The sequence below is a fragment of the Postia placenta genome, assembly GCF_002117355.1.
Source record: "Postia placenta MAD-698-R-SB12 unplaced genomic scaffold POSPLAscaffold_11, whole genome shotgun sequence".
NCBI lineage: Eukaryota > Fungi > Basidiomycota > Agaricomycetes > Polyporales > Adustoporiaceae > Rhodonia > Rhodonia placenta.
Window position 1 is genome coordinate 980623 of NW_020169842.1, and position 27989 is coordinate 1008611.

Below are 27989 nucleotides of genomic sequence, written 5' to 3' on the forward strand. Positions count from 1 at the left end.
AATATACGCTGGCAGCAGTCACGAACAAACACAGGCACACAGCGCAACTCGAAATCGCGAGTTGACCTTCGCTTAGCTTAAGATGAGACGCGGCCCAGGCCTATAATTAGCACCCTCATATACTACAGCGTTCCTACAACTCGTTATCGAGGCCGTCGACGTAACCAATAATTAAGCATATTCCAGATCAACAACTTCTTCTTCAGACGACGAAGACTGGCCACTCTGTAGGTTATATCAGTCAGCCAGGTCTCATAGTCGAGTTATGGGCTCACCTTTTGTGAGTCAAGCATCTCCTCGGGAGTCTGGGTCTCGTTTGACATGTCCGTCTCTCGCACGTCCAGCATGTATGGCTGGATGACATATGGCTCGCGCCGCACCGCCGGGACCAAGCGACGCAATCCCGCCGTGGTCCGTTCCATGAGAGAGCGCTTCTCCAAAGTCGACTGCTTGCGACGGCCGTATGGTCGCACGCCGTCGCTTTGCCCGCGACGCACAAGATCGCGGTTGTTGAGACTGATCAACGCTGTACACGCATAGCTGTTCAAAACGAGTCAGTGCTGGAAAAAAAGCACTAAACCAGGAGAACAAACAATTTCGAGATCACGAGTATGCTGGGGCAGGACATCGTCAGAAGGAGCTTCTCAGGATTTATAGTGGCAACTTACGGGCAATCTGCGTAGCCCACCATATCGTTAGGTGTTTGAATGTCCACAATATACAATATGAGGGTGAGGACAGCAATACTGGCTGCAAGTACTGTGAGCGAGTGATCCTTCGGACCAGGCAGACACCTACCGGTGGCGATGCCGCTGCCTACTACATGTTTGATCAAACGAGTAACCAAGGCGTCTGTGTGCTCTTCTCCCCGCTTACGCTTGTTGAGCTATATCGAAGAGAAATATTAGTGTTTGGTGATTCAAGTTGATTCATTGTTATGCCCATACCATGACAAACATCGTGATAGCAATGATCATGTCCACCAGCGCGCTGAGAGAATACCACATCTGCCACAAAGTGAACAAGAAAGCTCTCGGGAGTAATCGGATGTCACTCACCACGATCGGCACGATAGAACCTTCCCCACTAGAGTATACTAAATTGCCAAACTACGGATCATATCAAAATGCATAGAAATGTAGTGAAGAATTGGGCTCACTGGCGAGGCACCCGATATAGACAAGCTGGAGACGATGGAGCTAACGAGTTGCCCCAATGCGAGCTGTGTAGAAAACTCGACATTCCCGGACACTATAAGCAACATACAAGACTCACAAGTACGATGACAAGCGACAAAGCGAGTAACTTTTTGGACGATAAGATCCATATGCGCCACCCATAGAACAGCTGCACTTCGGTAGAAACGATGCCAGACAATATCGGGGTGACGACAGATAACATAATACCGTAGTTGATGATCTGATTGACATTTCCAAGTTGCATGAAGATTCCAAACAAGCCGGCAGAGAGAACGATTGTCTGCGTCCATTGCAGGATGAACAATGTATAGACTAATGTAAACAAAGTTTCTGTCACCGGGAACCTCTCGGAAGTAGTTGTCAGTGTAACTGCTTACCAAAACACTTCACGCTCCAAGGGTCACGGGTAGAAGACAGAGAGTAGAAATCTATGCAGCACATACTTCAGCGATGACGATGCGCGAAATATACGGCGTACGAACAAACTTGAACACAGAATGCGCCATGAAGCCCCCAATTGAGGAAGGTACCTAAGAGCTGTATAGGATGAGCATGTAATTCTGGAGTGTTTGTCAACAGTGGCTTACAAGAGGACCAGCACTATGGACCGCGACTGGAGTCAGCTGATTCATGCAAGCGTGTGGACGCGAATACCCACACGTTCACATTAAAGCCCATGGCGGGGTGGAAAATAGACCAAGGGTACCTGGCATCGTCGCGACGCTTTATGTGGATCACTGCTGGGGTCGACAAACAGATTGTAAGACACGTTCACAACGAGATCCATTGCCGAGATTACACAATGGCTGTACATCACCAGGCCCATCGGATACGCTAGAGCGCGACAGGTCTTGCCACGCCTGCCACACGAGTGACAGTGTGGGCTTCGTCGCTGCCCAAGGAAAGCATTATCCACAGAGGCAGATGCATGGAGGTTTCGAACAGAGGTTTGAACCCTGTATGGGAGCGAACACGGAAGGGAAAAGCAAGACCGTCTCCTAAGCGTGAGCCACGTGACAGGGTGTCAATGCCTACGATCGCGTTTGATGGCGCTGAGGCAGTGGGCGCCCCTTCGCCGATCAATGTGGGCGGTGCGCCGGTGCCGTGCGAGCCACTGACTAGTCTAGCGACGTCGATAGTCGACTGTGTCCATATTGACGCTGATGATCATGGCTTGACCCGTGGTCTGATGTCTTGCTACTTTAGGTATAACAAAAACTAGTGGCTTAGCAAGCAGGGCAACGACTTCATACTATCAGACTTGCTATCTAAGGTAAGGTAGCATCAGAACTATATTCAGATGTAAGATGTGAGCAAGATTTACTCAAGATGAGGATACGTACGGGCATAGTCAATGCGTGGCTTCTACTTCAGGAGAATCGTCATAGGCAGGCGGATGGTCACCTAGGATTGTCGATGCTAGTGCTCGCCTCACCGCTTTCTCTCTCTTCGTCTCTAGCTGCAAGATCTCGTCCTGCCTCCTAATACGATAGTGTAACGCATGTATTCCTCTACGCGGTAAGAAGGACAGTAGGCACTGTTTTCACCGACCGGAAGCGCCATATGAAGGCGGGGGACTGTCCAAAGCCGAAGCCGCAATCCTCAACCGCTCTACCTCTATCCGCAAGAATTCAACCTTTTGCCTAAGTGAGTCATGACCGTTTTCTTCGCCTCGTCCCTTCTCGATCTCAATGACGTCCAACATCTCCCCCGCTGCATCCAAGGCATTCTGTGACCCACGACATTGCAGGTCTATCATCTGCTTCTCCCTGCTGCGCATCTGAAGCGATAGCTCTTCACGATGCAATATTCCCAGGGTGGGAGATTTGGCTCCGGATTCGTTGCATCTAGCGCCAGCGGTAGATGACGAAGCGACCGTGGACGCGCCGAACGCGCCGCTTGCACTTCCCGCGAATGACGAGATCCTACGATCGTGTGATGTAGTGTGCCCAATATGTTTGTGTGATTGACGTGTGCCCGAAGGCGCCATACCAATCGTGCTCCTGTCGAATGCTCCAACTAGCCTTGTGTTCCGGATTCTATCGACGTCTCGTGATTTATGTCTGCACCGGTATAAGATTGTGATAATAACGCAGATAACTGCGAGACCGCCAATTGCACCACCGATGATGGCGCCAATAGGAGGTTGTGAAATTTGTCTCGTTGCAGCCACTGTCACTGTGGGAGAAGGACTTGAGGCCACGCTCGTAGTCCCACTTGCAGCCACGGGATTGAAGGTAGGATTGAGGCTAACCGGTGCGGGACTGGTATTCGGTACGAATTATGAGACTTTAGGGCATTGAATGATACAGATAATCAAATGCAACATACTGAGCAGTGGCAGATCTGAAAGGTATCCTGCTTGAGCCAGATCCACTCGCAGAAGGAAGAATGACTGGTGAGCCCTGCGAGCTCGTCATGATAGCAGAAGCGGTAGTTGAGGTTACGCTGATGAGCGTTGAGAAAGACTCGCAATATCCATCTGAGGAGAATTTGTCAACGCGATATCTTATGAGAGAACAGGTAGCAGCGTACTTCCAGGTAGAATTGTGAATGAAGGAGTAGTGACGATGGCTGTCGTTGAGTCCATGACAGCGAGGTGGACCTGATTGCCTGCATAGACTCCGTGAGGACGCAATTCTTCCCTGATATCAATGTAACTCACCGTCCGTGATGCCTGCATCCCATATGTATGAAGTTCCGTTGAGCGGGCCATACATCTCATATGGGTCAGTAGAAACACCGATGTCGACACTGTATGCAAGGATTGAATCTCGTTCATAACACATTGAATCAACAATAACTGACGCCTGTTCGGACCAGGCCTAAGTCACCAGCGCCATCAAAACAGCGTGAAATGCGTACTAGATAATAGGGGGCTGCAGATCTTTCTTGTCAGAATCGCAGTAATCATAGAAGGGAGATATCGTACGGATGCCTCCAGACCAGGAGATGGGCACTTGACCGCACTCGGGGACATTAGCATTAAGGAAAGACCTACAATCGTAGTCCGATCAGTATTGAAGTCGGTCAACAATCCTGTAAACTCACACAATATTTAGTTTAGTGGCGTTGACCGCGAGAGCAAGAGTGTTGATGACAGGCATTAAAAGGGTATGAGTTGATATCTATGGGTACGAAAGCAGGGCGCGAGGGGAAGTGCTACTAGGGGGCGCCATTCTGGTGGTCAAAGCCATTATGTACAGCCGAATTCAAGCTGTTGTAAATGAGCACATGGTCGCTGAATAAAATCAAGTACAACCTGGCAATTCCAGTAACACAAGAATACGTAAATGGACAACGATGCTTCCCTGTGTGGGTCCGCGTGGGTCCACGTGCATAGCCCGTGTCATGCCAATTTTGGAAATCATTGTCAACGGTCGCGTGCGGAGAACAAGGACTTGCCAAGGTAGGATTTAGTTTAGGACACGGTTGCATCTATTTTGAGATCCAATTCAGCGCGAGAGCGAGATGGGCGGCGCAGCTTCGGGGGTAGCATGCTTACACGAGGACCTGTTGTCCTCACTGCACCCGACAAGATGTCACGCTACTACTGGTTGCGAAGTGGTGCTGAAACGCGAATGCTACGCGGAGCCCGGAAATCATGTTTGGCGAAAATAACACACTTTGCCTTCCACAGCCTGAAAAACGAGATTGTGGTCGAATCGCAAATGACTCACAATAAGGATCTGCTTACTTTACCGCAGCCGTCGAGCTCGGGCCTTCGTAAGAATTCTGGTCTCCGCTGGGTACTTGCATTGCGACTCTCAGAGGGGCTGTGCATACCAGGAGCACACCATGTACAATTGGGATGGCAGATATAGTCCGGGAGGCTAAATGTTTGTAGACTGGGTCACTGTCCGTTAACGAGCGCGCCTGCTGCTGACGAAAGTCAGCCTGTTTTACTCCATAATTATGGCCAATCAATCAAATCAAGGATTGAAACGAAACATAGGGAGGAGAGGTCCGGGCACGAAAAGCGGACCAAAAATGCAGCAAAGCCCAGAAATTCCACGGGCTTTCTGCAAGTACAGGCTAATCAATAAACTAGTGTGTTTGAGGATAGGGAGATGATCGTCAAACCTGCCGCTTCGAATGGACGACGGGGATCCGTGAGGTGATGAGCACTGCGATGCTCGCCACTAGAATGGATGTCTACATTGCGTATTCTTTCACCTTCATAAGTCACGTATTTTCAAGAGATACGGAAATCGTGGGATTGGCACAGAGACTTCGTGGACCAGGGATAGTGTGTGAGCATTGCGTCATGTTGAGATTTAATTCTGCCATGAAACAAGTATGACGTATTTCTTCGAGAAGGAGGTATCGCATATGAGAATGCCGTCCTCTGATGCGTACGCTTCTTAGCATTGCGTCTTGGCCCAGGCGTACCAGTCTCAGTACCACTGTGCGTAGAGCGACGATTCGGACGAAAGCGCACCGCCTTGATCGGCCCTGGAACGCGCACACGTGACAATGTGGAATTCTCCGGGACGCGCCAAATTGCGGATGCGTCTAGTTCGGGATCTGAGCCCTAAACATACTTCAAGAACTGTATAGTAACAGCAAGGATCTACAGTATATTCGATTATTCTGTATAGAGGACTCCCATTCCGCCACACGGCTGTGTGTCAGAGCACCGTAGACGTTGTACCTCACCTGTTAATCATCATTGTATGCAGGCGGCAGTTCATCCAGCTCCCCCTGAGCTGCACGCAGTCGCTCTACTTCCATCTCAAGGTATTCGATATGCCTTCGCAGAGCGGCATTATCATCTCCATACAACCCGTACGCAGGTGCTTCTTCCGTGTGCGAAGTGCTTGCAGACGTACGTGACACAGTTCCTGATGACTCTTGTCGTCGCAGCTCGGCGACGTGCTCCTCGATACCGCGCATCCGGCGAGCCAGTTCCTCGCGCAGGTCTCTCGGTTGCGACGCAGTTTGCTTTGGGATGTCAAGAGATGCGAGTACCGGATGGGCAGAATAGACCGAAGGGGCGACCGTAGCAGGAGTAGTCGAGACCTCCGAGCCGACGTATCCGAGTAGGGGGGGATGCGATCGAGGATCGTGTATAGGCGATGGCACAACATGTTGCGTTGTTGATAGACGTGATGCGATCCCGAGTGCATCATCCAACTTATCACGATCGCTCGCTGCGCCGCGTTCCGTCTTTCGCCTGCCTCGCTTGTAGCGGTAGTAGCACCAGCCGAGCGAGGCAAGAAGTGAAATACCGAGGATTGCGGCCCCCACTGCGATGCCAATCGCACTGGCGGGTCGATGGGTTATCTGTGAGATGCTACTGGATGATCCCACAGGGGCTGGTGGGGTGGTGCTAGTAGCTGCCAATGTGCTGCTGGGACTAATAATCGTGTCAATTTCACCAGTATGCTAGTGACTGGCTGCAGAACAAACCTGGAAGACATGGTATAATTGGTACTCGTGCGAGCGGTGCCACTCGTCAGAGACGCAGGGGTGGAATTGCCTGATAGTGAATTCTGAGCAGCCAGAGACGGGGTGAGTATCAGAGTAGATTCCAAGGATAGACTAGAGCTTGTGTGACCACTGTTATGTGTGGGGAGTGTCGAGGAAGTTGAAGGGACACTACTACTTGTTGTTGGAGCATCAGTGGTGGTTGAATAAGACGATGATGTTGGGGCATCAGTGGTGGTTGAATAAGACGATGATGTTGGGGCATCAGTGGTGGTTGAATAAGACGATGATGTTGGAGCATCAGTGGTGGTTGAATAAGACGATGATGTTGGAGCATCAGTAGTGGTTGAATAAGACGATGAAGAGGAGGAAGATGAGGACATGGTCAAGCCGCCGTCCGATGTTTTAAAGGGATCGATGGGAGTTAGGAAAGACATCGAAGATGAGCAGGTAAAACTGCGCTGAAGGAGATATCACTGCTGGAGGCCAATAATTGTCTGAAGAGACACCGCTGCAAGATTTAGCTGCCTGAAAATTGAGCTGTTCTGGTTCAAGATATATGTTTTGTCATCATGTGTTGACTCACAGTGGTCAGTGGGTCGGCGACAGCGTGAATACACTGATGGTCTTGACGGGAGCCTTTGAAGAAGTTCCCCATCCAAGCTGTTTATGGAGGGCTCTATCAGTTGGTGCTACGTCTGAGTGACATCAAAGAGCTGTACTTACCTGAGTGACAGGAAAGAGATATGCTCGGGACAATACCGAACATGGCGGTGAAAGGAGTATATAACGTACCTGTCAATCATTTTCAGCCGTCTGCTTCAGTCACAACAAGAATCACTCAGCTGTGTACCAATTTTGACTTACATGAACAGGAAGCCAAGCCCTCGACAGATTCTCGATAGACACAAGATGACAAGCATCCGACAGTTAATCTGGAGCAGGCGCCGGCAGCTGTCAACCAAAATGGGATATCTGTCCAAAGCCGCCAATGCCCCAACTAATCCTAGTAGTGAGATCATTTGACTGGAAACTTCCGCGACACAGACGCCCTATGTTCATGCTCATACGGCTTACAATCTGTCATCAATCTATCAGTGTATCTATGCGACGCAGAAGGCAGGTCTGAAGTGGGATATGTGTCGCCACTCCTTAAGAGGCTATGTATCAAGCTGTGACTTCTCATCAACACTGCATCCGTATGCAGACGATGGTCTATCAAGAGCTGACGGCATAGGTCTCAACTTCTCGATCTCTACCCGCAAGCCTTCGACCTCGCGCGTAAGTTGGGTATCACCACGTTGTTCTCTGACCTCATGTTTACCAACGGTGGTTGGCTTTATAAGAAGACATGACTCATCTCGCGATTAGCACTGTCGGTTGGCCGTCTTGTCTTCGTGTAAATTAACGTACACGTTCCTTCAGAGCTATACTTGACCGCACTCAGGTATATCACTAACGGCACCCGAAGAGCTAGGCTAACGTCAGGATCGTGATGATAACTATCCGTTTCTCACTAAGTTGGCTGAGCTAAACACAGGTTGGCAGGATGCAGACAAATATGAGAAGGTAAAGTAACATGAGGGAAACAAAGTTAGTGCAGGTGTCGAACAAGGCATGCGCCAATCTGAGCACTTGAGCGAGAAACATTACCTTGGATGGTCCACGATACATCCTGCATACTCGTAATTTATGTATTGATAGCTTGTATCTATTTGCATGAATGTTGGGTTATTGCCGTCAACGTAAACCAAAATAGCGGCCGCATAAACAGCCGTCGGCACGGCTCGCAGAGCGACAACAACTTGATACCAGGCTTACTATCTATGCTAAGGGAGCACAAACTGCATTCAGGCGTAAGGTGTGGGTAGCATCTACTATGATAATACGTACGGGCATGGTCAACGTGCGGCTTCCACTTTATGAGGATTGTCATAGGCAGGGGGAGGGTCATCTAGGGTTGTCGAATCCACTGCTCGCCTCACTGCTTGCTCGCTCTCCGTCTCCAGCTGCAGGACCTCGTTCTGCCTCCTGGGCTCCAGTTCAATGTCTTTGTGTTTGACAGGAGCATGCCGTGGGCGGCGGCAGTAACAAAGAGCAACAAAAAGCGCGATGGCAAGCGCCACGGCTATGATAATACCCACAATGCCGCCGGCTCCTGGGCCTGCATCTCGCCGCGAGAGGGACATAGTGGTCGATACTGTATCAGACAAATGTTCACTGGGGATTAGTCGACGAGAATGGCCATGTTAAGAGCGTATACGTCACTATGAGTATGGAAAGGGGTTTTCAGAGACGACAGAAGGTGTACCCGTGGAGACATGACTCACCCCGTAATTGAAGAGTCGCTCCTCGTCGGTCCGTTAATTGCGGCGTGTGTGATAATAGGTCAAGTATCTCCGCCGTCAGCTATTGTGTCAGAGGGAGTTACACCGGAGTCGACGAAGAGTACGTTGTGAACGGACTCGACGCTTCCCGTATTCCCGCAACTGTGGGCTGACGGGCGATAACGGAGTGAGGTGGACTGAGAGTCCGGCTGGCTGACGGGATATTTTGGCCACACACGTCTAGTGCAACGCGAAGAACGTAGAGTAATGAGGTGGGGACGATGTGATGGGGGTTCGCGGGGATTGTTTCAAACGCAGAACACCATCCTACGTAAAGCAATCATTAATGAGAATGTCAATATACCATACCCGGTCTGACTGCACGCACCGTTTGCTAGAGAGTCGACGGACAGATTTAGTAGGCGAGAAAGACCGCTACGCACGAGAGAGCCTACGTAGATATCATTCATCATATCCCAACTTTGTGTAGCAACGGATCAGCGGAGGGCTAGCTGTAACCCACATAAGTGCCCTTGGCCGTGCGAAGAGAAGCGGCTGTGTGTCGTATAATAGCGACTGAGCCTCGACAATGTGTCATTCGTCTCAGGACTTACCGTATTCTATGACACTTGTGGGAGAGATCAGGATGAATAGCCCGGTCATCGGTCATCCCGGGCGCTGCACTCAACAGACATGCGACTGATACCATATTTCTGGTTGACTGCGATCAGTGCTTCCGTGAATACAACTCTACCGCTATCTTGGGGGGACTTTAGGCTTCGTGAACGGATGGCGAAGTAATGGTTGAAGAGAACGGAGTCTGACCTATTCACTTCAAGTGTAATTAGTCTGGGATCTGAACACCCACTCTGACCTTCAGTTATGAATGTGCAGCACTGGCCACCTGATGTTGACCGATAGCTTGTACAAAACCTATGCCAACTGTCAGCCATGAAGCGGCCGATGACCATCCTATTATTAGCTCCAAGCCCCAATCTTCCGCCTGAGTGCAGTGGATTCACATGATATGGGGCTCATTGTGTCAAGTGTTGTGACGGACGAGGTTGTAGAAATGGCATCTCGACCGTGAACGGGTACTTTGCGATATGTGTAATGGCTGTAGCACACCTGTACTTGGTCATAGCCTTCCACCTCAAGCATGTCATTTGTGATTTCTGGTCCTAGAAAGTGGGAGACGACCATACAACGATCTCATATCGTCAGAAATTACGGCCGACGCGACGAGAAATAAGTATGTACAAAGCATCGTAGCTCGCAAAAGATGTGATGGATTACTATAGGAAGGATGCTGTTCGTTGGTCTTGGTCTGACTCCTTGTGAATGACGCGCTGAGGGCAATAAGAGAAGCACAGGAGTCTGCGAAAATCGATAATCAATTGGATTTCTGTCAATATGGGCCATCGTATTGGATGTACGTACATGATTCTATCATGGCTTGAGAAGGCGATTCAGGAAAGGTGGCTGCATGTACTACTGCCGGCCGGTAGTCGAACAAGTGAAAACTAGTAGGAATCACCGGCAATGTCTGAATAGACGCGTGCCTTGACAGAGATAGCGGTTGTGGTCGTTGCTAAGAGACGACAGGCTGGGAGGCGCATTTGTATATTGACTAATCCGGAACAATGATCGGTTCGAAGGGCTTGACGTTCTGTTCAGCATTAGAAAATATCGTGTTGGATCTCACGCAGGCTAAGTAACAGCGATCAGCCGTTACGACAAAGCTATGTAGAAATGCACTGGGAAGTATCATCTCGCCGCACTGTTATCAGCTCCGGGACACTCACAATCTCATCTCAGCTCGCTATTTTGAGATCGCAGCACCTTGACCGCCGAGCCACGTCGATATCAAATCAACGAAGCAGCAGTCTCAGCAAGTGCAAATATTTCATGTCCATATTCTGCAGCAGGGGGTAGTTTTCAGAGGATAGCAGACATGTGGATGACGCATTGCATAGTAGAGTCTAACTCAGAAGCAGTGAAGACGGTGACTTTTCAGCAGCTAGAGAAGGGCTGAAGGGCAAGGTCGGTAAGCTGCCGCATTTGGAAATTTTCGACGGATTGGACAACCTATTTGGATATCTAAATACTTCGAATCTCTTGCGCTGTCACGGTGACGCCCTTGCTTCATTGTACCTGAGTTACCAGCCTAATGCAACTAGCAGTACTTATTATAGGTGTCTCAGCAAGCTTGATTCATAATGGCGGACCACTGGTATTTGTGACAGAATGGCATAGGCCGTCTGTCGAAATTCACAAATTGACGACTCCGATCAGTGACTATGGAGATAGGGTGTATAAGAAACATCAACAGTTGCTCTTCTGCGATCTTAGCATAGCCACCTCTTTGCTAGCCGTGCTCTTTTATCTGTCATCCAGTCGAGCATTTGCTTAAGCTGTTGTGATATCGCTTTGGCGGCAACGGAATGCATGGTCGATGAATGGATGATGAGTGCCTGCAGTCTGAATGTTCGACCGTCAGTGCGTGCGTCGTTCCCACTTCCCACTAGAGTACGAATAACATGGAAAGGTTTTGAGCCAGATACGTGCCCTCTGACTGATGAGCACGCAACGCCATATTATGTTCAATTGATAAGACCTCAATGGTACATTCACAATGAAAACGAAGAGTCCTCTACTGTGGCATATCGTCCTCCGTTGCGTACGGCGCAATGCGCGCACCTCTATGGTCCTGCCAGAACGACATGGCGCTGTTCTCCTTTAACTGTGTCTTCAGGCCCTTCGCCTCCGGCTCCAGCTCATTCTTGTTCTGCTGCATCTGATAATACCACGTCGGCTTCGCAGAAACTTCCAGGCTCTTCTTGACCGAATTGTGTACGTCCAGGACATGCACGAGCAGCCGTGGATGCACTGCTGCGCGTGCAACAATCGCCCGCCGGACGACCTCGAGTGTCTCTAAATTATTTGGCACGTTTTCGACCTCCGAGGTGCGCTTGCCAGGGCTCGTCTCGCCCTCCACCGCATTCTGAGCGTTCTCTACCTCCTGCTGTACATCTTCCTCAGTCCGCGCCTTCGCGAGCTTCGCGCCCATGCGATCTGCAAACGCCTGCAGCTCTATGGCGAGCTTCGTGCCCGCTGTGAGGTGGCCCTCTTTGAGTAGTTCATCTACAATTGTGCGCAGCCGGGCGACCTCGCGTTCCTGTCTGGCTAGGTTGAAATTCGGGCGCATCAGCTGCTGGTGTGCGTCGAAGTCGCACGCGCCGGGGATCGCCACGCGGAATGGGAAGCCCTCGTGCGTAACGATGCGCAACCCGCGGACCTCTGCGAGCTCGAGCGGCGTCGAGCCGACACCGTCCTCCGTGTAGAGTGCCTCGACTGGGCCTGCATCGATGAGGAGCTGCGTGAGCTTGGGACGCCCTCCTTTGATGGCTACATGAAGCGGGATCATGCCGTAGACGTCGCGCAGAAGATAGGGGGATGCTTTGGCTTCTACGAGTATGCGGACGGCGTCGATCAGATCACGCTTGACCGCAAGAGCAAGGGGCTAGAACAAAATTAATACAATGCATGACACGATGTCTTAAAGTCGCTAACAGTGTACTGACGGTTTCTTGATTGTTGCATTAACATTTTCTCTACCACGTCCTGTGGAAGAGTGCTGATAGCGTGTTTCATGAGCTTCAGATGCGACTGCCTCGCGTGCACCGCGAGGAGATGGAAGATGTTCCATCTGAAAAGGCCAATCTTGTTCAGGCTGATAAGCATGAAAGAGTCGAGCTGTGCTCACCCTCGATGGTCGATATCAGTCACTGGAATACCCTTGTTGACCAGGAAGTCGAATAATTCTGGAGTAACGGCCCAGTTTGCAGCAGCAAGGACAGGGTTGAATCCCGAGAAGATGATTCTGTCGCACAATACCGTCAGTCCAATCATCCCACCCACTAATCCACTGCACTTAAACACCTACTTTGCATTCAACGCTTCTGTCATTTGCGTTGGGCGCAACTCGAGTAGCGTCTGCACAGCGTCGAGCTCGCCGCCAATCACAGCTGCCGTGACGGCCGACTCATTGAACGGGTTTGTAGTCCATCCCAGCCAATCTGGAAGGACCGCCGGGAGATCGGCTGTGCGGCGGAGGTACTGTGCGCGCTCGTCGCTGTGTGTAGATGCGTAGTAGCGGTAAGCAGCAAGTGGGCGGTCTCCATTGAGATACCGCAGCACGCCGCACGCATTTGCGCTCGCAGCGTGCCACAGGGGGGGCATATGAGCTGGCTTCACCGGTTTGCGCGACCTCGCCCGCGACTTCGTCCGCGACCTCTTCCCCGGTATTTGCGCAAAATCTGTGCGCTTCTTACCGTGCACAGTAAGCCCGAGGTATACTTTCTGCGCCTTCTTCTGCCCGCCGGGCTTGTCGCCTTCAGCCTTGTCCGCGTCGGTGCTGACTTTGATCCCAGTGCCTGTCCGACGAATGAGCTCGTCCAGCATCTCGTGGCGGTCATTCACGATGACAGTGATGAGTGTGTCCTCCATGAGGTCTGGGTAAACGTTGCACATGTCGGCGATTCGGATAAACGCCTCAAAATCGTCGTCTTGGATGGCTCTCGTGAACACCGTGCCGCAAGTGACTGTGCCATCGTCCTTGAGCCAGTGGAGGATCGCTTTCATCAGATCCTTGGGACCGGCCTGTGACTGGACGGCAGACGTTCGCTTGGCAATCTCAACAAAATCGAGGGGCTTTTCTTGACGCTCTGGTTCGTCGTCTTCATCTGACTCGTCATCGTCACCGTTATTGTCATCTGCCAGTATAGAGCTCAGCATGTAGTCTCCGATATCAATAAGCTCTGATGAACCTAAGCTAATCCTCGGCGCACTGCCCAGCAAATCACTCGCCGTCTCCTTGCTAGGCTGAGCAACATGTTGTGCAGATGCAATGGCTAGGATCAGCTTCGCAGTATCCCAGTGACGACCGGAAATCGCTAGGGAAAGCGGCGTGCATGCTACGGGACGCTCTTGTTAATATAAAGCATGTTGCGTCTACAGACCGACGTACGAGTGGCATTGTTTGTCCCAAACTGCACAACAATCTGCAGTGGAGGCTCAGTTGTCTTGCTACCTGTTCCAAGAAGACACAGCTCCTGGATCTTGTCGTTGTCTCCCGTCGCACAAGCTTCATACAATTCGTCGTATCGCACAGCCATTGCAGCAGGCGTGCTGATCTGCCGGAGCTGGGGGTCCAGACGACGGTGTTCGGGCAAGTTAGACACCGTGTTGTGCCATATACGCGTCTGAGGCTCTCCCGTCGGCTTCTCCTTGCCTTCGTATCCGGTCTTCGCCCCTCGCGACAGAAGAAGCTCTTCCAGCATGTCCGCATAATCTTGCGCATCGCGTGCAGCACGCTCTTTCCGTTCCTTGTCCGCGTTCGACGAGGCCGTAAGTACGGGAAGCCTGGCCTTCACGTTAGCCAATATAACCTTCCCCGCTTTGCCTTTCCATCCCGACTGGCCGCTCAGCGAACGAGCCGCTTCTTGCAACGCATCCCCCGTGTCGGGTTCCGAGGGCTTGCTTTGTACCGCCCTTGCCTTGTGTGTTGCAGACTGTATCCAATCGAGCAGCGTGTGATGAGGCGCGTATTGCGACTGGGCCCCTTTAGTGATGCCAAGAGGCACATTCACTTCGACTCCAACACCAATCAGTAGGCTTACAACATCGTCTCGACGCCGAGCCGCCGCTTCAAGAGGCATACGAGCCCTTGCTAAGTAGTCTCCGGAGTATTCGGGGTACCAGTGTGGCTTTCTATATTGATACGTCAGCTGCCGCAAAGCAGACAAGAAGACATGCAACAAACCTAATAGTTCTGAAGTGGTTATAATCGCTCTCGCTGGGTACAAGCTTCACCCCGAACGCAAGCAGCACCGCCAGTACAGAGTAGTGCCCTGGGCCAATGGCAGAGACCACAGGATACACCGCGTTCCCCCGTTCGTCAACGTAGGGCGTGTTTAACACTGCTTTCGCGCTAGGATCGCAGCGGAGCAGCGTCAGCACGAGATCAGCCTTGCCAGAGCGGACAATTCGGTGGAACACTGTCATGAGATTCTCGTCCGCCTGCGAGGACGTGGCACCAGCAGCAACAAGCTTCGGTGCAATTTCGCACCCAATGCGCTCATTGCTTGTCAAGGCGGTCAATGTCAGATGGTCAAATTGAGGCACGTTCCATCCGTTTGCTACAGTCACAAGGGAGACGTCGGCACCATGAGCGATGAGCACGTCGACGACGGCAGTAGATCCCGCATAAATCGCATACTGCATGGGCGTGAAGACGAAGTCCCAGTCCGCGGCATTGACGTCCAGAATGTCTGACTTGCCTTCGTTGTCCATATCGTCTATAGTCTGTACTTCATCAACGCTAATGACAGCCTTGACGACCTTGACATCCTGGCCTCGGCCCTCGACCACCCATCCCTCATCGCTCTCGTCGTGGCGGTCATCGCCCTCTCCGCCCTCTTTGTGTTCATCGCCGCCATTCGCTTTCACCGTACGTGTCTCGCCTCCAGCCATCTGCGGCGCAGTAGACTTCGAGGCCTCCGCCTTCTCAGCATTGATCGCGCTTCGCTCTAGCATCTTCCGTCCAACGTCGGCCAGATTCAGCCGTGCTGCAAGATGCAGCGCCGTCCGCCCACCAGCGATCCGTGGTGTCAGTCGAGCACCCGCCTCAATCAGATCACACGCAATGTCCACTGCTCGCGACAGCACTGCTACTTGCAATGGCGTCCGGCCGACATGGTCGCGGCGGTCAAGATGTTTAGCGTCTTCCTGCACCCTAGTCGCAACTGCCTGTCTGTCGCCAGATGCGATGGCTTTGAAGAACCTTACGGTCGTCCCAATGTATGCTTGCTCGGCCCACTCTCTGACGTCGATGGGATTGAAACTACCAGAAATACTCTGCCGTCCAGGGTCTTCTTCGATGAACCTACATAACATTGAGATCAATACAACATAATGGCTAGCCGTACATGTCAACTGACTGGACACGACCGCGGACATATGTATCGTCCTCCTTCGCTTGCACTTGCCTCTCCTCGTCGTTCTCAGGCTCAGGACAATTCTGACGCGGCTCTTAGTATGCAGTCTGCCGCGTGAAAAGACCATCATCACCTCACAACAATCCTCTAAACATTCTGACGTTGTCCCGAAGAAAGCTGGATGACGATGCAACCGACGCCCCTTGTAGTTTAATTTGATCGGTGCTGCACAGACGTCAACATGGAGCGATCCACATGCAGGGCAAACTCACCGTTCAAGTCCATATCCTGACAGACAACGATTTCAGAAGATGGAGAGGCGTGTACGAAGCAGAATACACACCGTTTGGTACACTAACCCTTCGATCCGCCTGGCGTCCCACCCGGGCCCATACGGTATGTGCGATACCCCAGAGTCATAGTCATTCATCTCAAGCCCGATGAGGTCCGTCTTCAGATCGCTTTTATACCTCTGACTCTGCTTCCTCCGCTCAGGTAGAGCATTTGGGCGTCCACCGAGAGCACGCCGAGCATTGATATACTTGTCGCGAACAATCCCATTCCTAATCTTCTCAAGCACAAGCAGACGCCCGAGTCCCCGAATCCGCGAAATCGCTCGCTCGAAGATCTACAATCCACATCAGCTCCATGCTGTAGACGACAGACGAGAGCCTCAACACGCACCATCGGATCCACGTCGTCGCGCCGAAGAGTAGGCACATAAACCTCAAAGTCGCGAGAGGAGTACTTGGCCAGTCGCACCTCATACGACGGAGACCGACGTGTCATGTCCACCGTGTTGCACTGTCGCATCATCGCCACAATCGCACGGGGGTTTGCCCACACACGCCTCCCATCGTACGCACAGCACGGCGCATCTACGTCGAACCCAGCAAGGATCTCTGCCGGAGACCTGTACAGACGCAGGACAACCTGCACAGCCCGATACGGGTATTGCGAGTGGATAGACACAGTATGCCTCGAGCGCACACACGTCACGTCCCACGGCACAGAGTCGCGCACGGCCTCATAGATCACCTGGATCTTCTTCTCAGCTTCTTCCGTCGTCATCCCATATAGGAAAAGGTCAACGTCCGACGTCGGATACGCGGTGTCATGAAAGTACTTATGCAACGCTCTCTTCGATACCTTGGCGGACGCAGGGACAGGATTCAAACACGCTTGCACTGCACCGCCCGCCGCCACGACATTGTTCCAGTCTATCAGCTGCGACAGCGATCCTTCTGTGAACAACGCCCAGGTCTGCTTGAACTCGTCGAACGTCTGCACCATCGCCGGCGCGCCTTCCTGACGACGACGGTCCTCTGAGAGAGGCAGGATGAACTTAGCTGACAGGTCGCTCTCGCTCTTCACCACTCGAGCCCGAGTCGTACGAATATCCGTCGGCGCATCGAAGACGTCGACCAGGCCGACGTGTGGATCGTTCAGTCGGGGGTTCGTCTTATCTGTTGCGAACAACTTGCGCAGGGCCGCTTCATCGTCGATCGAGGCTTGCAGCACATCCGACAGTGCGTCGAACGCACCAGGACCTTTGGGCAGCTGGGCGACGTGAGACAAGAATGCTACAGCTTCGGGTGTCTGAGACATGGTTGATTATAAGCAGGGATTCCAGGTCTCGCACTGAGGATGCAAGATGGCGTTCTTTAGCGTATGCGGTGTCAACCATATATGCATTGCATCGCGCTCGGCACCGGTGCCATAGGGGGCAGCTGGTGCCCGATACTCGCAAGGTGAGTCAAAATGTCGGTGAATGGGCGCGCAAAGAGGCATCGTGCGGAGAGTACGAGGCACGGCCATAACCACATTGGGCGTCAATCATCCCAAACTCCTGACATTACCTCCTTTGGCAATTTCCGTCAGTGATTCGCCCTCGGGACAACTCTCATCATGTCCCACACTGTCCGTCGAGTATTGGCGCCATCATGCATTCTATCATATTATAGCGCATTTTCGAACGTGCCTGGGCTGATACGATACTCGTGAGATACGCCGTTGGCAGTGGCCATACATGAAGTGTTTTCACTAGAGGCCTTGGCATCAGGATGAGTGCGATACAATACTTATAGGTAAAACTGAAGCTGGCTATACTTAATTGACTAAAGATCGACTATACCTCTGTTGCTTTGTCCTACACGAGGCCAGCCTCGAGGGGGCATCGCACTCGAGAGAGACCGTCGAGCCTGGTTGCCAAGGGGCCCTTGCGCCACATTATGCGGCGCGCCGCCACCGGTCCTCGGTCCCTTAAATACTGCGAAGCACTCCCTTCATGCCTCAACTCTTCCTCCTGGAAGTTCACTGGTACACTTTTAGACAACACAGCACCACTTATTCTCGGTGAGTATTTTCCAGTCCAGCGAGGTCTCTTTGCATGCTCACAATCCCCTGCCTAGTCATGGAGTTTGCGCATCATTTGCCCAAGGCAATTCAATTTGCCCAGAAGCTTGCCTCGCCGCGGGACAAGGAATCTCCATTCGAGACAAGCTGGAAGATGTACAGCAGCTTCATGACTAATTGTGAGAGCGGACCACTCGTCTCTGTTGCGCCACTTACATCGGTGCAGTGATGATTCTCGGTACGGCGGTCTTGGCGGTCTGTGTTTCTGTCATTGCTTTCCAGAGCTGGCTGATCGTGAAGAACGGCAAGGAGCAGCCCAGCAACAGCAGTTCCGCAAAGCGCGTCGAGAGAGTGGCGAAGACCTTGTCGCGGACATTTACCGAGGTATCGTTCCGAACGCTGCCGGCCCCAGTTCAGCGTGCCTTCGCCGGAGTGGCACGCCGCGAGCGCAAGCTCAGGAACATCAACGAGTACACCGTCTGGTTTGAATCAAGGGGCGTTCGTCCACTCGTGGCGCCCGCCGTGGGCAGGTTCCACACGCCACGACGAGAGGACCTCTTTGTCCATACTTACCCTGGTGGTAAGCCCCAAATGTGGATCTACAACGAGGACAGCAAGTGGATCCCAGTCTTGCCTCTCTTCCCTCATCCAAGGCTGGCTGCCTACGTTCTGCAGCTATCAGACCGTAGGCAGCCAGGATGGGTTACGAAGGAGACCGCACGGAGAAACGTTCGCAATCGCGCGTGAGGTGCGCCTTGGACCAAAGCACATGTGATGAACGCTCACCTCAATTACGATTATACAGTATATCTGCGACAAGTTTAGTCAAGAGGTCACAACACGTTCATTGTGAAATGGTACTAAGTAGGTTCAACAAAAGGTTTCTGCCTTATCATGTCACTCTTTGTCTAAATTCCACATCATTATTATGTATCACCTCCCATGGATGCGTAGTGATTTCCTGTTATTACAATGCTATACGCGGTGAGACTCGGAGCCGCATATGTGGAGATATTACTACTTCTCCCATCCGGGGGTCTTACTACAATTCCGCGTTCATTCACAGCCAGGCATTATTCGCCCATTATGAGAACTAGCGTCTCCGGTCCTGAACCGTGAACATCTGAACCAAACCTGAGTTCAGGTCCAGGCATTTAAGCAGGAAGTCTGGTTCGGGGTTCACGAGGGCGTTGAACCCGGTTTGTACCCAGACCGAACCCAGGACGGAGTACACTTCCTCAATGGGCCTATTCGCCGCACCACATCGTGCATACTCTACTGTGCACACGGTCTGCCAATTATCCGAGGCTGGTACACCAAACCCACGAAATACTGCGCTCACACCTCGGCAGCTCTCAAGACCGCTTGAGTCGCTGGCCTGTCCTCTAAGATTTCGCTGATGAGACCTACAGTGGTATGCTCGTGCAGGGCTCCAGGGTTTCAAGAAAGTATGAACGGGCTGGAGCATGGACTAGCTGTAACGGTGTTGCACACCGAGAAGGAAACTCTGGCTTGAGTAGAAGTTGCGGGTAGGGAGCACGAGCGGGGCGGTAGGGCGCCTCGGCTTAACGTCGTCCTGAGACTAGGGTTAGGGCGTGCGCTCGAGCGCTCGACCCGCAATCCTCACTTGACGCTACGCCTTGGCCAAAGTCTCCAGAGCAGCGTAGGAGTCGCCATGGCTGCTTTCCCTGTGTTTTCGAATTAAAGCGTCCAGTTATGTCTCTGCTGTTACCGAAAGACTACACAAGAGACGCGAATGACTTTTCCACAACCCACCGCGCAAGTGCTTGCTGGGCGCGCACGCATCGCAAGCCTTGTTTCGTCCATTAGGCCCTTACGCCTGCGCACCTCTGTATTCGACCTCACGGCGCATCGCATTCCGACATTATGGACTCTCTATCGCGGTCTGCTGCGGAACTCGCCTACCAACGAGATACGGTACGTATCGTTGACAATGGATATTGTGCTATGCAGGTTTGATGGAACAGTGAAACAGATGGAGGATGGAGTCTCTCTTCCGACGAGACAAGTCTATGCGCAAGGCGGTAGATGTACGAGACGCCCTCAGGAAGTACCACAGAGTCAGTGTTCTCGAATTCTGCTCGTCCCACCCCACTCATTAAAGGCTGTACTGCACAGTGGAACGACATCTTTGCAGCTGCCCAACAAGGCGACACTCGGCTGCAGAGAGTATTGGAGCGATACAGCCGGATGATTAGTGCCAAGAAACGCAACGACCGCATGGCTGAAATTGTGGAGGAGGAAGTCGTGAGCAGCCCGTCTTACGCATACTCAGCGTGACCTAACAGTTGCGCGGTAGGCCTGGATTCAGAAGCTCAGGAACCGACCCATACTGACAGGTTCATACGTTCGCCCATCATTTTTCAATGGCCCTCTTCCGCGCATGAAGCCCTTCCCTATACATGTGGGAGCGCTCATCCATAAGCGGCGGGTGAGGCGAGGCAAGCGCATCGAGGAGTTGGGGGTGCTACGTGACCTGAAGGACGATCTGGCGAAGGAGCGGGACTTTGAAGCTGAACTTCTCCGAGCCAGCAACGGCGACCCCTCACAAACGCAAGCTGTATTTACGGATCACTTTGATGACTGGGGTATGTCGTGCGTTGTCGCCTCTGTTCTAACGTTCTGACATTCCCGCTGCACAGATCGCCCGATAACCAGTCGCATCCACGAGATCCTACAGACCTTCAAGCGTGATGATGCTCGAGCTCGCATGCCGTACCCTCCGCAAATGCTCGCGGCTATCAAGGCCGCTCGACGGGAGAAGGTCGAGAACAAGACAAGGGAACTGGAGCGTGAACGCCGGGGCGCTGTACTGAAGCGTACGCTCCTGCGACGGCGAAAAGGCCCACCAGCGCACGTTCTGGCGACGATGTCTGCGCAGGAGAGACATATGGACAAGGTTTCGCGAAGTGTCAGCGAGGTAGGGTACGTGGGCCAGGTGAAGCGAGCGCTGGGGTTCAGGCTACGGAATCCACAAGCGTGGAAAGCGGAAATTGGGAGACCCGAGGAGAAGGAGAGACTGGACCGGATGATGCATGAAATCAGCGCTGAGAATAGGCGGCGGCGGCAGCGTGCGGCGAGGGCGGCGGAGAGTGTGAGAAGGGCTGAGCCGTCGTGATGCTAGCTGTGTGGTAATGGAGCTGCATAAGTGAGTCATATTCTCGCCATCAGAACGAGAACTGAGCGTTGAGCGCAGGCCACGGAAGCCTGGTTCCCAGAAGGCAAGCCTCATGATGTCCAGGGCGCCTGGAAGCTGTGATCATCGATACAGGGACAGCGCATGTAAAGCTCGGTGCCTGTAAGGAGGTCTATACGCATCGATGTCCCGAGGGCGGGTCATCACATACGCGACGGGAATTGCCAAAGACAGTAATGCCGAGTCAGGTCGGGCTGATTGACGCCCACATGTGTTTATCGCCACGCGACGGGAATTACCAATAATGGTAATACCGAGTCAGGTCGGGATGATGGACGCTCAGATGCGCTGATCGCCGCGCCTCGCGCTCACCGCACGACGCCTCTTCGCGCGCCCGTTCACTGACAATTTGACTCACCTTGCGAGCATCGGGCATCAGCTGGCCCTTATCGCATCGGTGCCGAGCGCGATCCAATGCATATATAAACGACACCACACACACTGACGGACACCATCTCGCATCCTCAGTGTGAGACTTGAAATCCCTGCTTATAATCAACCATGTCTCAGACACCCGAAGCTGTAGCATTCTTATCTCGCGTTGCCCAGCTGCCCAAGGGTCCTGGTGCGTTCGACGCACTGTCGGATGTGCTGCAAGCCTCGATCGACGATGAAGCGGCCTTGCGCAAGTTGTTCGCAACAGATAAGACGAACCCCCGACTGAACGATCCACACGTCGGCCTGGTCGACGTCTTCGATGCGCCGACGGATATTCGTACGACTCGGGCTCGAGTGGTGAAGAGCGAGAGCGACCTGTCAGCTAAGTTCATCCTGCCACTCTCAGAGGACCGTCGTCGTCAGGAAGGCATGGCGGCGATGGTGCAGACGTTCGACGAGTTCAAGCAGAACTGGACGCTGTTCACCGAAGGGTCGTTGTCGCAACTGACCGACTGGAACAACGTGATTGCGGCGGGTGGTGCAGTGCAAGCGTGTCTGAGCCCTGTGCCTGCGTCTGCCAAGGTGTCAAAGAGAGCGCTGCGCAAGCACTTCCATAACACCGCGTATCCAACGTCAGACGTCGACCTTTTCCTCTATGGCTTGACGGAGGAAGAAGCTGAGAAGAAGATCCAGGTGATCTATGAGGCCGTGCGCGACTCTGTGCCGTGGGACGTGACGTGTGTGCGCTCGAGGCATACTGTGTCTATCCACTCGCAATACCCGTATCGGGCTGTGCAGATTGTTTTGCGTCTGTACAGGTCTCCGGCAGAGATCCTTGCTGGGTTCGACGTAGATGCGCCGTGCTGTGCGTACGATGGTAGGCGTGTGTGGGCAAACCCCCGTGCGATTGTGGCGATGATGCGACAGTGCAACACGGTGGACATGACACGTCGGTCTCCATCGTATGAGGTGCGGCTGGCCAAGTATTCCTCTCGCGACTTTGAGGTGTATGTGCCTACTCTTCGGCGCGACGACGTGGATCCGACGGTGCGTGTTGAGAGTTTTGTTTGTCATCTACTGCAAGGTGTTAATGTGAATTGTAGATCTTCGAGCGAGCGATCTCGCGGATTCAGGGACTCGGGCGTCTGCTTGTGCTTGAGAAGATCAGGAACGGGATTGCTCGCGAGAACTATGTCGACGCTCGGCGTGCTCTACGAGGACGCCCGGATGCTCAACGCAACTGGAGGAGGCAAGCTCGGAAGCACAAGGGCGACCTGAAGACGGATGTGGACTTCACCGGACTCGAGATGAATGATTATGACTCTGGGGCATTGCACATACCGTATGGGCCCGGGTGGGACGCTCGACGGATTGACAAATTGGTGTACCAAACGGTATGTGCTGTATTTTGTACATGCATTTGCATCTTCTGATTCGTTGTTTGTTAGGATCTGGGCGTGAACTGTGAGCTTGCATTGCATTGCGTGTGAACTGAACCATGCTAACGTCTGTGCAGCAATGTTCAATCCGAACAACAAAGGGCGTCGGCTGCATCGTCATCCGGCTTTCTTCGGGACGATGTCAGAATGTTTGGAGGATTGCTGTGAGGTAGTGATGATCTTTCTTCGCAGCAGAGTGGTAAACTAAGGCTTGCATCAGAACTGCCCAGAGCCTGAGAACGACGAGGAGAAGCAAGTGCAAGCGAAGGAGGACGACACATATGTCCGCGGTCGGATCCAGTCAGTTCACACACACGGCCATTCATAATGTCACATTGAACTGAATCTCGTATAGGTTCATCGAAGAAGACCCTGGACGGCAGAGTATTTCTGGTAGTTTCAATCCCATCGACGTCGGAGAGTGGGCCGAGCAAGCATACATCGGGGCGACCGTAAGGTTCTTCAAAGCCGTCGCAACTGGCGACAGACAGGCAATTACGGCCCTGGTTCAGGAAGACGCCCAACATCTTGATCGCCGTGACCATGTCGGCCGGACACCGCTGCAAGTGGCGGTGCTATCGCGGGCAGTGGACATTGCGTGTGATCTGATCGAGGCGGGTGCTCGACTGACACCACGGATCGCTGATGGGCGGACGGCGCTGCATCTCGCAGCGCAGCTGAATCTGGCCGACGTTGTACGGAAGATGCTGGAGCGAAGCGCGATCAATGCCGAAAAAGTGGAGGCGTCGAAGTCGGCTGCGCCACAGAAGGCGGGAGGCGAGACACGTACGGTGGGGTCGGATGGCGGCGATGAAGACAAAGACGACGGAGAAGACGATGACGGCCACGACGAGAGTGACGAGGGATGGGTGGTCGAGGGCCGAGGCCAGCCCGGGAAGGTTGTGAAGGTTGCCGCCGACGTCGACGAAGCACAGGCATTGGACAACGAAAGCGGGGCCGACATTCTGGACGTCAATGCCGCGGACTGGGACTTCGTCTTCACACCCCTGCAGTATGCCACCATTGCGGGATCCACTGCCGTCATCGACCTGCTCATCGCTCATGGCGCTGACGTCTCTCTTGTGACTGTGGCAAACGGATGGAACGTGCATCAATTCGACCATCTGACATTGACCGCCTTGACAAGCGATGAGCGCGTTGGTTGCGAAATTGCACCGAAGCTTGTTGCTGCTGGTGCCACATCCTCTCAGGCAGACGAGAATCTGTTCACCGTGTTTCACCGGCTTGTCCGCTCTGGCAAGGCTGATCTCGTCCTGACGCTGCTCCGGAGCGATCCCAGCGCGAAAGCAGTGTTGAACACGCCCTTCGTCGACCAACAAGGGAATACGGTATATCCTGTGGTGTCTGCCATCGACAAAGGATATTACTCTGTACTGGCGGTGCTGCTCGCATACAAGGCGAAGCTTGTGCTCGGCGAGGACGATTTTGACCACTTCAGAACGATCAGGTTTGTTGCATGTCTTCTTGCTTGCTCTGCTGCAGCTGACGCATCAATATAGGAAGCCACGGTGGTACTACACCAACGGAGACTACTTAGACAGGGCCCGTGTGCCTCTTGAAGCGGCGGCTCAGCGTCGAGACGATGTTGTAAGCCTACTGATTGACGCTGGGGTCGACATAAATCTACCTCTTGCCATCACGAAAAGCTATCAGTCGCAATATGCGCCTCACCACACGCTGCTTGATTGGATACAGTCTGCAACACACAAGGCAAGGGCGGTACAAAGCAGCAAGCCCTCGGAGCCCGACACGGAGGATGTCTTGCAGGAAGCGGCTCGTTCGCTGAGCGGCCAGTCGGGATGGAAAGGCAAAGCGGGGAAGATCATATTGGCTGACGTGATGGCCAGGCTTCCCGTACCTACGGCATCGTCGAACGCGGACAAGGAGCGGAAAGAGCGTGCTGCGCGCGATGCACAAGATTACGCGGACATGCTGGAAGGGCTGCTTCTGTCGCGAGGGGCAAAAACCGGGTACGAAGGCAAGGAGAAGCCGACGGGCGAGCCTCAGAGACATTTATGGCACAACACGGTGTCTAACTTACCTGAACACCATCGTCTGGACCCCCAGCTCCGGCAGATCAGCACGCCTGCTGCAATGGCTGTGCGATACGACGAGCTGTATGAAGCTTGTGCGACGGGAGACAACGACAAGATCCAGGAGCTGTGTCTTCCTGGAACAGGTAGCAAGACAACTGAGCCTCCACTGCAAATTGTTGTGCAGTTTGGGACAAACAATGCCACTCGTACGTTGGTCTGTAGACGCAACATGCTTTATATTAACAAAAGCGTCCCGTAGCATGCACGCCGCTTTCTCTAGCAATTTCCGGTCGTCACTGGGATACTGCGAAGCTGATCCTAGCCATTGCATCTGCACAGCATGTTCCTGAGCCCGCCAAGGAGACGGCGAATGATCTGCTGGCCAGTGTGCGGGGGATTACTCTAGGTTCAGTTCAGAGTTTATCAATATCGAACAATGTATGCTGACATCTATGCTAGCAGATGACGATGACGATGGTGAGTCTGACGAAGACGACGAGCAAGAGCAGGAGCCTCAGGAGAAACCGCTCGATTTCGTCGACATCGCCAAACGCACGTCTGCCATCCAGTCACGGGCCAGCCCCTATAATTTGATGAGCGTGATCCTCCACTGGCTCAAAGACGACGGTACAGTCACTTGTGGCACGGTGCTTACGAAGGCCATACAAGACGACGATTTCGAGGCGTTTGTCCAAATTGCCGACATGTGCAACACCTTCCCGGAGCTTAAGTTGACTCTGCATGCTGCGCTTCACCCCATCATTATGAATGATCGCCATGAGATGCTTGACGTGCTTATCCGCCGGACAGGCACTGGGATCAACGTCAGCACCGACGCAGACGAGACTGAGGGCGACAAGCCCGACGGGCCGAAAAAGGTGCAGCTTCTATACCTCGGGCTTACTGTGCACGGTAAGAAGCGCAAGGATCTTGCACAGTCGCTGGGGAAGAAGTCGCGCGAGGTGGAGAAGCCTGCTCGCATGCCCATTCTGTGGCAAGCCGCGAATGCAAATGCGTGTGGCGTGCTACGGTACCTCCTTGGAGACCGCCCACTCGCTGCTTACCGCTACTACGCATCTACACACAGCGACGCGCTCGCTCAGCTCTTACGTCGTACACACGACCTCGCCGCGGTCCTGCCTGACTGGATTGGATGGTCCTCGAACCCTCTCAATGAGTCGGCCGTCACGGCTGCTGTGATTGGCGGCGAACTCGACGCTGTGCAGACGCTGCTTGAGCTGCGCCCAACGGAAATGACAGAAGCGCTGAATGCAAAGTGGGTATTTAAGTGCAGTGGATCAATGGGGCAGATAATTATACTAACTGTATTGTGCGCTAGGATCAATTTCTCCGGATTCAACCATGTTCTGGTTGCTGCAAACTGGGGCGTCACTCCCGAATTGTTCGACTTCCTAGTCAACAAGGGTATCCCTGTGACCGACACTGATCATAGAGGGTGAGTGAAGCTCGACTCGTTCGTACTCATCACTGAAGGTGTCTATCTTGCAGGTGGAACATCTTCCATCTCTTCGCAGTACACTCAAGCAAGTCGCATTTAAAGCTCATGAAACGTGCTTTGGCCACTCTTCCGGAGGACGTGGTCGAACAAATGCTAATGCAGCAATCCAAAGGTTTCCAGTATACTGTGAGTGACCGAGATACCGTATCCGTATGAGGCAACTTATCAAACATACTTTCAGCCTCTCGCTCTTGCCGTCAAGCGCCATCAGGTCGACGCCGTCCGCATGCTCGTAGGAGCCAAAGCATCCCCCTATCTCCTGCGTGACGTCTACGGCATGATCCCGCTGCATATAACCATTCAAGAGGGGCGGCCTAAGCTCACGCAGCTCCTCATCGACGCAGGCCCGGTCGAAGCGCTCTACATGGAGGACGGTTTCGGCTCGACGCCGCTCGAGCTCGCGGAGGTGCGCGCGCTGCGCAACATCACGCGCGAGGGCTTCCCGTGCCGGGTGGACATTCCAAACTCATGCGGGACCAACGCAAGCGCGCAGCTTGAGGGGTGCAGGTTTGACCTGCCCACGCAGGAGCGCGAAGTCACCCGGCTGCGCGCAGTCATCAGCGAGCTGCTCCAGGAGGGTCACCTCAAGGCGGGCACGAAGCTCGCGGTGGCGCTGCAGGCATTCTCAGAGCGCATGGACGCGAAGATCGCTAAAGTGCGGGCGGAGGAGGACGCACTGGAGGAGGCGGAGAAGGCCAAGAAGACTGCGGAAGGCGAAAAGGACACAGGCGAGCGCGCTCCGGAGGTGGACGGGCTGGTTGATGTCTTGGCGACACTCGAGGTCGTCCGGCGGGCGATTGCTGCACGCGCAGCGGTGCAGCCACGGCTGCTCGTGCATGTCCTGGACGTACACAATTCGGTCGAGAAGAGCCTGGAGGTTTCTACGAAGCCGAAGTGGTTCCAGATGCAGCAAAAGAACAAGAATGAGCTGGAGCCGGAGGCGAAGGAGGATCCGAAGGCGCGGCTGATGGAGAGCAGCGCCCTGGTGTTCTGGGGGACAGGCATGTCCACGCGCGTTAGCCCGTTCACACCTGAGGACAGCATGCAATGCTAATAGTAATGAGTTCCCT

The 27989-nt window shown here is 53.3% G+C and overlaps 5 protein-coding genes across 5 annotated transcripts; 3 read left to right on the top strand and 2 right to left on the bottom strand.

The window, feature by feature from the left end:
• Nucleotides 1-171: 171 nt before the first annotated feature.
• Nucleotides 172-9626, bottom strand: POSPLADRAFT_1149472 (hypothetical protein; the record flags this gene model as incomplete). The annotated part of the gene is made up of 31 exons (XM_024486308.1): nt 172-225; nt 276-540; nt 669-750; nt 799-886; nt 948-1007; nt 1059-1109; nt 1160-1222; nt 1276-1479; nt 1643-1729; nt 2235-2317; nt 2751-3124; nt 3531-3681; nt 3735-3812; nt 3865-3953; nt 4065-4196; nt 4251-4327; nt 4826-4840; nt 4880-4895; nt 5185-5234; nt 5283-5354; nt 6189-6558; nt 6612-6694; nt 7216-7292; nt 7356-7424; nt 8508-8547; nt 8615-8829; nt 8960-9038; nt 9195-9283; nt 9345-9407; nt 9480-9511; nt 9571-9626. The coding sequence occupies 31 exons, from the start codon at nt 9624-9626 to the stop codon at nt 172-174; spliced, it is 3264 nt and encodes a 1087-aa protein (XP_024336735.1).
• A 1907-nt stretch (nt 9627-11533) lies between these two features.
• POSPLADRAFT_1172219 (hypothetical protein) lies at nt 11534-17562 on the bottom strand (the record flags this gene model as incomplete). Its single annotated transcript, XM_024488173.1, has 11 exons — nt 11534-12479; nt 12530-12665; nt 12723-12839; nt 12903-13731; nt 13786-13942; nt 13978-14728; nt 14781-15902; nt 15958-16037; nt 16088-16179; nt 16282-16582; nt 16639-17562. 11 exons carry the CDS (start codon nt 17560-17562, stop codon nt 11610-11612), a joined length of 5379 nt encoding a protein of 1792 aa, XP_024336736.1. The 3' UTR covers nt 11534-11609.
• Nucleotides 17563-18537: 975 nt separating this feature from the next.
• On the top strand, nt 18538-19056 carry POSPLADRAFT_1035430 (hypothetical protein; the record flags this gene model as incomplete). The annotated part of the gene is made up of 1 exon (XM_024477086.1): nt 18538-19056. The coding sequence occupies one exon, from the start codon at nt 18538-18540 to the stop codon at nt 19054-19056; it is 519 nt and encodes a 172-aa protein (XP_024336737.1).
• Nucleotides 19057-19982: 926 nt separating this feature from the next.
• On the top strand, nt 19983-21479 carry POSPLADRAFT_1172221 (hypothetical protein). Its single transcript, XM_024488174.1, has 5 exons — nt 19983-20247; nt 20306-20389; nt 20448-20577; nt 20630-20918; nt 20973-21479. Exons 1-5 carry the CDS (start codon nt 20066-20068, stop codon nt 21446-21448), a joined length of 1161 nt encoding a protein of 386 aa, XP_024336738.1. The 5' UTR covers nt 19983-20065; the 3' UTR covers nt 21449-21479.
• A 548-nt stretch (nt 21480-22027) lies between these two features.
• Nucleotides 22028-27973, top strand: POSPLADRAFT_1149661 (hypothetical protein; the record flags this gene model as incomplete). The annotated part of the gene is made up of 12 exons (XM_024486333.1): nt 22028-22951; nt 23008-23298; nt 23353-23368; nt 23421-23512; nt 23564-23643; nt 23699-24811; nt 24864-25614; nt 25650-25806; nt 25860-26676; nt 26740-26856; nt 26910-27045; nt 27101-27973. The coding sequence occupies 12 exons, from the start codon at nt 22028-22030 to the stop codon at nt 27971-27973; spliced, it is 5367 nt and encodes a 1788-aa protein (XP_024336739.1).
• Between the last annotated feature and the right edge of the window lie 16 nt (nt 27974-27989).

What these genes read in the sequence shown, in the direction of transcription:
- POSPLADRAFT_1172221 (XM_024488174.1), top strand. Translation starts at nt 20,066, where the DNA reads ATGACTTTTCCACAACCCACCGCGCAAGTGCTTGCTGGGCGCGCACGC. An exon ending in TCGCCTACCAACGAGATACG is followed by an intron (nt 20,248 to 20,305) that starts GTACGTATCGTT and finishes ACAGTGAAACAG; the next exon opens with ATGGAGGATGGAGTCTCTCT. An exon ending in GGATCACTTTGATGACTGGG is followed by an intron (nt 20,919 to 20,972) that starts GTATGTCGTGCG and finishes CCCGCTGCACAG; the next exon opens with ATCGCCCGATAACCAGTCGC.